At 36.1% G+C, this 9,905-nt stretch overlaps 1 protein-coding gene across 1 annotated transcript in view; it reads left to right on the forward strand.

Moving 5' to 3' along the window:
* AHRR (aryl hydrocarbon receptor repressor) overlaps positions 1 to 9,905 on the forward strand; it is a 91,875-nt gene that overhangs the window by 72,324 nt on the left and 9,646 nt on the right. Inside the window, exons 5-10 of the mRNA XM_054060601.1 lie at positions 452 to 541; positions 1,836 to 1,965; positions 3,406 to 3,539; positions 4,828 to 5,024; positions 6,660 to 6,778; positions 7,726 to 7,867. Coding sequence (XP_053916576.1) covers positions 452 to 541; positions 1,836 to 1,965; positions 3,406 to 3,539; positions 4,828 to 5,024; positions 6,660 to 6,778; positions 7,726 to 7,867 — 812 coding nt within the window. The remainder of the gene's footprint in view (positions 1 to 451; positions 542 to 1,835; positions 1,966 to 3,405; positions 3,540 to 4,827; positions 5,025 to 6,659; positions 6,779 to 7,725; positions 7,868 to 9,905) is intronic.

Here is a 9,905-nt window from a genome sequence, read left to right on the forward strand (position 1 = left end):
TCACAGCTATAATAGCACAGGTATTTAATTTTCTTGTTGGAAATTATTATATTATCTATGAGTATCAATGCATATAAATTTGAAGTAATTGTTATGGAGTGTGACGTTCTAAATTATAAGCAAAAAAAAGTAGTTGATACTTGCTATAAACATTGATTTATATGAATGGATGACAAAATAAAATTTAAAGTAAGTCACAAACTAATAATTTAATATGGTAGTTATACTGTAACTAGCTATCTTATCTTTTGTAAAAAGGGAAAAAAGTATGTTCCAGATTGTTATTCATTTTCTCATCTTAAGTAAAAAAGCCCTTTCTGCAACAATTTGGTGTCCAATTTTTTTGCAGAGTAATTTTCTCATATCTAGAATATTCTTAAAACTATTACAGTTTATACCCATTTTACTCTTTGTGATTATCTTTTTAATTATTTTGTTTTCCTTTCATTAGTCACTGAACGGTTTTGCATTGGTGGTGAGTGCAGATGGAATGATATTTTATGCATCATCGACAATTGTGGACTACCTAGGATTTCATCAGGTAAACATATTAACAGATAGTATTGTTAGTCACTGTCATGGTAATGACTTTCTTGTAGGCAGTCCTGCTAAATGGCTTTCTAAAATGGAGCACTCTGTTGTTTTGCCGTATCCTTGCACTGCTGATTAGACATATACTATTACTGATATTAAGTTTTACTTAATTACTATACCATTTCAAACTAATTTCCTTTATTTTTGTGATATTCTAGGTGAAGTCCTTGTAATGTTGTTCCTTTTGTAAAGCTTTTGTTAACAGAAGCACAATCTATTACAAAAATAAGATGTAGCTAAAAGTTTCCTTTCAATTTCTGTATAAGATGCTGCTATTCTAGACTGGTTACCTATATATAATAGATACATTGCGAAGTCACAGAATGACAGAACCATGTATTTGGAAAGGACCTCTGGAGATCATCTAGTCCAGCCTCCTGCTCAAAGTAGATCCAGCTAGAGTGGGTTGATCCAGGACTCGTTTAGCTAAGTTCTGGGTTTCTGTGACCCTTCCAGAGGAGCTGTTGCAGAGTTTAAGGACCCTGCTTGTAAATTTGTTTCACTTATATCAAGTCTCAGTTTTCTATTTTCCAACTTCTGTCTGTTGCTTCTCGTTCTCCCACTTTGCTCTTCTGACAAGAGTCAGGCTTTGTTTTTACGCCCACTCATTCGCTATGTAGACAGCAGTAAGCTCTTCCTGAAGTTTTCTCTTCTTAAAGCTAAACAAACTCCATTCTTCTCTCCTCTCTTCATATGTCATGTGCTCCAGCCTTCTTAAGTGTCTTAGTAGCACTTTTCTGGGCTCACTTTTGTGTACTAATATCTTTCTTTTCCTGGGGTAACCAAAATTAGAGACAACTCTGCCTTTGTTGAACTTCCTGAGTTACCTGTCAGCCCATTTTTACAACCCATCAAGGTTGGAGTAGCTGTCCTGCTCTCTCCAATTGGTACCCTTTGGAAACCTGCTGAGAGCACACTCTATCCCATCGTTCACTAATCAAGAAATTAAACAGGATTGATCCCAGCATCAGTCCCTGGGGGATGCCACTAGTCACTGCCTGCCAGTATGGATTTTTTCATGTTGGCATATGCACAAAAGAGTTCAGAATAAAAAGAATCATCATAGGATGTGAAGTCAAAAGGCAGATGTGAAAAAAGAGGGGCCTCTGAAATAACTTTCCTCAATCTTTGCTCTGAAAACATCTTACACCAGCCATTATTTTAAGGAAAATACAACCTACAGATAAGTGTCTTTCCCTCTACACTTACAAATTAAACATTTCTTGTTGCAATTGTTTCAGACTGATGTAATGCACCAAAACATATATGATTACATTCATGTGGATGATCGCCAGGATTTCTGTAGACAACTGCACTGGGCCATGAATCCTCCCCAGATGTTGTCTGGACAGCAACTACAGACAGAAACAGGTGGGATTGTGTGTGTTGATTCGAAACATAGGCACCACTATATAAAGTTAGTATTGCACTCTGCTTATGCCCACGTCTGTTCCACATGAAGTCTTCACTGGAAAGCTGCATACTGCCCGCTTATGATGTTTTCATCCCATAGATGACATTTCTTCCTGGTCCTTGACATTTATAAGGTAGAGTGTAATACTGAGGTTAAAAATTTGATGTTTCCTTTATTTTTCTCTGACTAATGTGCCTACAGATATTCTTATCTCTGCAGACTGAACATCACTGTTGTTCATCCTATCAACCTTTTGTTCAATACTGACATTATGTGTCTCATTAATGCAGAAAAAAAAAAAAAAAAACAGGTAAAACGTTTCTGTACGGTACCACAGCAGCCACATCACTTTCTGCTGTTTGTTTTCCCAAGCAAAATTATCTGGATAGGAGTTTTCAGAAGAACAAGTAGGTTTAGCAATGCATTTTTTCCCACTGAGTTTGTATTTCCCTAGGATGGCAGGCGGACACACGTTCTCAAGGTCTCAATGTCTATATGCGACATTAAGCTAAAATCACGATTACAGAAAACACAATGGGGCTGAAATTGTAAACTTTAAAAAGAATTATTGATCCCAGTAAAATGTATGCATTTCACCAGAAGGCGAGGAAGTAATTGACAAAAGAAATTGAAGAAGCATAGTCTCCAGGAGGGTGGGGAGAAACTTGCAAACAATCCTTCAACAGCCATTATGAAGTCCTCAGGAATGGAGTAACAAAACTTTGGTAGATTTTCTTGCAGATTCTGTGTTTTGCAAGAGTTTTGCAGTTATCTGAGGAACTTCGCAAGATTTAGCAGGAAGTACACAGAAAACCAAACAATGTGCTTGAATATTTCAAACTATTGAAAGTTACTTGGAATTTTTGTTCTAATATATACAGTGGAGAATTTTAATTCCTGAGTTCATACTTCTAACCAAACACTGCTGTCTTTGGAGAAATAAGTATTTCAAAAGCTATGCACTGGAAGATGTTTCATTAAAAATCAAGGAGGCAACAGCTGAACATTAGCTCATCAGCCACTGTTCATTTGTTTGGTTTTTTTCCTTGCATTAGCATTTTTCCTTATTCTGTTCCTTTTTCTAATGTATTTTCTGTGGTATCTGAACTCAAAACTGGCAATGTCTGTTACTCTGCTTTGCATCAGTAAAAAACCCAGAAATTCGGAAATAAAAAAAACCTTGACGTTTCTGAAGAAACTCACCTGAATCCCATTGTAGAGCTTTTTTCATTTGGTAGTGCATGTGCAGAGGTATCTATACATGATATAATTTAATATTTACCCTTCTTTAAAGTAATTTGTAGCAATTTCCATAACAGCTTCTTCAATTTGCTATAGAATATTTTCATTCTTTCTTAGTGTGATCTGATATATATTGCATCCACTGTTGTTCCTAGGAGAAGAATATTTTCTCAGTAAACTCTTTAAAGCACAAGAGAATGACAGCATGACAACAGATTATTCGTCCTTCTTAACTCGTTGCTTCATCTGTCGAGTTCGCTGCTTGCTGGACAGTACTTCTGGCTTCCTTGTAAGTATAATTTCATTTAGAGAACTGTAGTCATCACAGGCTAGATTTTAATTACGTCATATGAAAAATATTTCAACATAATATTGAACATAAATATTGTGGAGAGCCATGGACAGGATACACTTTTCATTTGCTGTGCATTAACAAGAAACATCTGAAGACATTTATTAATATGTATAAAGAGTGATGGAAGAAAAGAAAGCTGTAATATTTGAAATTGAAAGAATATATAAACTTCTCTGTTTTAAACTCCTTCAGAAAATATCTGTCCTTGATTTGTACTGGGCCAAGGCAAAGCATGGCAAGCCTGAGTTTCAGCCATTAGCATTTAAGCCTTTTGTAAAGAGTTCTTTAATAATATAAATGATAGTTAGAAAGCCTCTCATGTGCTCCTCAACTATTCTTACTAGGAGTGGCTCATTTCTAGAAATCACTTCTCCATTTGCTTAGTAAAGGCCAGTGCTGTTTCTTCTTATGACAAAGTACAGCACGTGCAAATAAAATGAAAGGACCGGCACGAGACAGGGGAGTGCAGCTTCTGTCTCAGATGCTCACTTGCTGGAAAGCTATGGATATGAACAGACACACCAGTCAGCAACTTCTGCATCCTTGTCTTAATCTTGTAGCTCTGCAACATGCCTGACTCAAACGGATTGATTTTATTGTAGGTAATTTTTCACTGAGAGGCAGCAGCTTGCTGTCAACTTGATCTCTGCCTTCTGATAATATAGAGATTTGAGGGGGGGATGGATGGATCCTTCCAAGCTATGTACTTTGTATCTGTCTATCTTGGGCGTATCTTTTCCCCTGGTGTCTGCCTGCACAGCCCTTGGATTGTGTCAGTCCATATACTTCCCAGAGACAGTGAAGGGCAAGAGGAAAGAATCTTAGGAACCATCTCATTGGAGAGAGGAGAACACAGAAAAAAAAGCAATAGTTCCAGTTTCAGAGTGAGGCACAAAGGAAATAAATAGGTGTTTGCACTACTATGCATTGCCCTTCTTGGCAAACAGAACATAACACAGGAGTTCTACCTTAGGTACACAAGAGAGGAAAAAAACCTAAAAACCAGCCTCAAAAGTCTAATTTTACTGTTGATAGTACCACCGCTCACCATGCCTCTGAAATGGCATGGTTTAAATTGCATGAAGATAATGAAATTCCTAGCTTTTCTCCATTTTGAAACTGGCTTTGGTGTTAAAAGAACACAGTTCTAGGTTGTATTTGGATTTTAAATGTTTATATGCTAAATGCTCAAGATAATTCTGTTGGTTTTTTTGTATAACAGACAATGCAGTTCCAAGGCAAACTCAAGTTTCTTTTTGGACAAAGGAAGAAGTCCTCATCAGGAACAGTATTGCCACCTCAGCTGTCCTTATTCTGCATAGTGGTACCACTTCTGCTTCCTTCTGTGACAGAAATGAAGATGAAAAGCCTACTTGTGAAAGCAAAACACAAAGCTGATGATGCAGCAGCAAATATAAAGTATTTTCAAATTAATCTTTTTTCAGCTAGTAGAGTATACTGTGGGTTTTAAGTTTATTAAGCGCACAAACCCCACAAATTAAGCTAAATAGCTCTCCATTTTAAAACTGTTTCTTAGAAAAGTGAATAATTTATCTCAATTTAACTATAGAATACATAATAACTATGGTATAATATAATACATTGTACTTTATATAAAATACATATTAAATATTACATTATTAGATATAATTTTATTTTAAACCTGGAAAGTCAGGCTATCTTCCTAATCTTCGGAAGTTACCAATGTAAGAAGTCATTCTACTCACTGTGAAATTAGAAAAGAAACGATATTTTTACTGAGAGTTCTTAAATTCCAGTATCTTCTGGTAGCACAGTTTGGACGTTTTGGTAGCAAACAAAGAAAAAAGGAAAACTTCAGAAAGCTGAATGTACATATGAGGGGGTGTTCACATAGAGTAAAATCAGATGTATTTGGTGTATGTATTTATCTACAACAGCAGGGTTATGAACACATAAGTCTACAATTGCACTAGATGGCCTGGGGCTGATCACTTGTTAGCAATCAGAGAAGATCAGGGCAGATTGTTTTCAGACTAATTTCCTTCCTAACGCTTATTTTCTTTACTCTTCTATGACTGAATTTTAGTTGATGTTTGAGGCTAGGATTATATTTTCCCTTATTTGGTTAAATAGAAACTTACAGCAATGAGGTCCAACACTGTGAAGTAAAATGCTCATCAGTGTGACTGACAGCATCACAATTTGGCTTTTAATTAGAATACGCTTATGTATGTCTGGATTTACTGGCCAGATGTGTCACGTGATTCTAGCACATACGTCCTCTTGACAAGAATTAAATTACTGGAAGTCTGATATAATGGACTATGCAGGGTTATGGAACAGAGTTGGAAAGTCATTTCCACTTGCTAGTTTTTCAGTGGCCCAGGTGAAGTTAATTGATCAGAATTCAGCTCGTAGAAGAGAGGTTCATTATTTAAGTTTTACCATCTGACTGGAGAGTGACCAAGAATTGATGAGAATGAAGTGGGAATTTAACTTCAGTGTTTCCTTTGGTTCAGGCCTGAAGCATGCCCATCAGTGGTGGTGGGTTAATTTATATGGTAATTTATTTTCTGATGGTTTTAATATAAGAGAAAAATTTGTAAAGCAGCATTATGAACATTACATCCTTTACAAGCCTTGACATTCATTTTGAACAAAAGATTGGAAGAAATCCATTAAAATCATATGATAATTGTTGCAAATCGAAGTCATGTGATCTCTTCAGCACATTGCTGGTCAGTCTGCTGCACGTACCTTGAATACACAGAGTAGAATACACACGACATTTATCTCAATTCGAGCTGAAATGTATTATTCCAGATACACAAAGTCACGAGCAGGATATTCCTAAAAAGAACAACTCCTTTCATTCGAATGCAGAATTGCAGTCATACATTAGTTTGAGCAACTGAACGATGCTGGAAACAATTATTTAGTGGTGGTTATACTATATATTTAAAACATAAGTCTTTTCTAACAGTCAAGAGCTTGCCGATCACAGCTTGTAGAGTTTGTGATTTTACTGTCATTCACTGACGAGTAATTTTTCAAATTTTCTGTCCTCTGCAGCTCTGGTTCCAAAGGTAATTCAGGTCTGTGTGAGGCAGCAGAATTGTATGGAAGAAACAGTCATCATGAAGGTGCAGCTTTCACCAATGTGTTACAGATTGCTGAAAACCAAATCAAAGGTGTGTCTGCTAGGTACTTCTGGATTATATACAATTCATGGAGAAAGGACTTTGCCTTTTCTTTTCCCCTTTTAGGTTTTCTGGATTTCAGTCTCAGTGCTCTCTTTTTTCTTCTCTCTAAAAGTTCTTCTGTAAAGTAATACAAAAAAAAAAATATTGTCTGCCTTAAAAAACAGTGTTGAATCAGTCTGTTATTTCAGAGAGGGCAGAAATACTGTGATGCCAAGTTTACAGATATATGAACAATTATAGTAAATAGGAATACTCAACGTATGCTTTCCTAAAAATGGTACCAATGGATACAAGATTATGTGAAAAACTTAATAATAAATTACCACATCTATCCTGCTTTGAGGAAAACTGGATAGTATGTTACAAATACTACTTTGCCACAAAGATCAGAAAACAGAAGAAAATTAAAATGTATTTTCTTTAAAAATGATTATTTGCTTGTGGCTTTTACTCATGCTTTTCCAGTGTTTGGCTGTGGCATTATTATAAGAGTCTACGCTGTATTTCAGATTTTACAATAGATAAATCTTTGATGATGAGTCTTCCCCAATAGGCAACTTCTTCTTGAATGGAGCTGTACTCAGCCTTCTGTCATACCTGCTGGAAACCTTTAACTTCTTCAAAACCATTCCTCTGTCGTAGACCCATTTTTCATGAGCATTTTCTTGTTGATAGTACTGAGGGAAAAATGATGATGAACGAATAATACTGAAAACTCCTTGGTAACAGTTTGTTTCTAACTTCCTCATTCATTTTTTCATATATTATTTTTTAATATAATTTGCCTACTTCAGTGAAATATTTTTGCTTTTACTTTCCTGTGTTGATGATTCCAGGATGGCAAAATAATCCCTGTGAACATTCACCCATAATTTAGGTAAGGAAAATATTAAATACGCCTTGTATTAAAATAGATTTTCTTTTAAATTGTATAGCAAAGAATAATGGAGAAAATGGCATTTCTCTAGTCAAAGTACAAACAAATGAAGATCACTGGGTTTGGGTTCAAGCTAACACTCAACTTCTGTATCGAAGAGGTTGTTCAGAATATGCCCTCGCACAACAGCAAATGCTGAAGTAAGTATATTTTCTAATACTTAAAAACCCTCCCCTGTATTTCAAAAAAATGAATGTATTCTTTATATATGAGATCTTTAAAAGGACTGTGGTGATCTAAAAGAAGAGCTGTATGAGAAGGGTTTAGTTTACTTATCCGATGGAAATCCATTTTTGATGTGGATCATGTGAAATATCCTAAACAATATTTATTTCTTTTCTTAAGTCTTTTTTCTTCTGAAGTTGAGTATACAAACATATTAAAACAGGATACTTCAAAACTAAAGTGCTTTATTATTAATATGCTTTGACTTTCTTGCACAAAACCACATTTTGTGGGTTTGGTTTACTTTGCAGCTGAAACTCTTTGCTGATTTAGTGTCCTTGTTTTACTACTTTTTAACATCTGATTATGCTAAGCGATTTTTTTTCCTTTATGGATGTCAGTTGAGCTCATGTTTTTAGTTGTGGATGTTCAACGTAATCTAAACAGGGGTGCTTGTATTCATAATGTGTTTGTAGATCGATCCATCTAGTTGGCTGTAGGCTCAGCCTTGGAGTGGAAGCTAATCGCACATATTTGCACTCAAAGAGGCCTTTTCACTTGGTTTTACCTTTTCCTTCCAAATAGGATTTTCTTTGTCCCCTGTGGGGTTGTCTGTTCCAGTTTCTGTGGGTCTTTATTAGGGTATCCGTTCAGGCCAGTCTGAGAAACAGATAGGAATGTAGACTGAATGAGTAGGGGCCAGGAGGTGTACACAGCCACCATCTGGCCCAGTGGGAAAAAAGTGGCTGTTATCTCTGTTCTTTTCCTTTTGGATGCCTCACAGGTAGAAGAAATAAATGAAAAAAAATATTGGAACTTCTATAGTAGATATCCTTTGCAGGCAGTGCATCTCCCAAGATCCATGCAAATACCTGAGAAGCTCCCACCTGAGAGTAGTGGAACTCTTTACATTTACTGGGATGGCACAGGCATCATTTTGCCATGTGAGGGAATGAACTTCCATTAAGAAGCAGATTTAAAGTGGCTGTTTCTTCTATTCAAGTCTCTATTTCTAAATTTTTTTTTGTGTAATTAAACCTGCTGTTTGATGTTTATTTAGTTACATTTTTACCCTGTGAGTGGTTAAATTCCTTGCTTTGTGCTTGATAGTTCCTGCAGACTGAAGTGTCATAGGAGCTGGCCTTGGAGATCATATTCAGTTACGTCCTTCTGATGGTCTGCAATAGACTTCACCCTTACTCCTACTATTTTTGCTAAAATGTGTGCTCTCTTCCTGGAAACATACATTACTTCAGAGAATTTTCACTAGTTACTATTTCACCATAATATTCTTCATTTGGGGTCTAAGCCTTTGTGACTATTACATTTTGTTCAGTCCATCGTTTCCCAATTAAACTATTTCCTGAAAAGCTAATTCCTCAGCAAACTTGTATCATACCTTTTGCACCTCAAGACTATCAATAGCAATGACAAAAATATTTGGCAGAGGGCTGCAAATATTTAATATTCATGAAAAGAAAAAGAGAAAATATACTCCTTTCATGGTGTACATTTATTACAGCAGGACACTCTCTTTGTAACCACATGGACTCCCTCTACTGGAAAATCCTATATTTGCACATTGAGTCCATATGCGAGGAAAAAGTTCTTATATTCTTATAAGTTAAGAAAAAGCTTTCTAAAACCATTACTACTCACCAGGTTTTTGTGCTCCTTTTCTTATTGAGATGTCCACTTCTTGTTTGAAAAGGACGAGAATGGTGTCTTAGCACTGATCCTGACTGGCTAGGAATCAGCATGTTAGCATATTCCAGACAAATCCTGAACTTGGAGATTTGGACTCACATTCTGAACGTTGCTGTGTTGGGCAGGGAAATGCTCAGGCAACTTTTGTTTACAGAGTTCTTCACTAAGGTTGAGTACTTCAGCTAGAGATCGTGGAAAATTAATTCACTGGCCACCTTTGAAAATGAAAACCAACATGGTTTAAGTTAGATACGTAAAACAAACCTACACTCAAGACAAACATCTGTGACTATTCTGGACACTTAA

The sequence above is a fragment of the Cuculus canorus genome, chromosome 2 (genome assembly GCF_017976375.1).
Source record: "Cuculus canorus isolate bCucCan1 chromosome 2, bCucCan1.pri, whole genome shotgun sequence".
Lineage (NCBI taxonomy): Eukaryota > Metazoa > Chordata > Aves > Cuculiformes > Cuculidae > Cuculus > Cuculus canorus.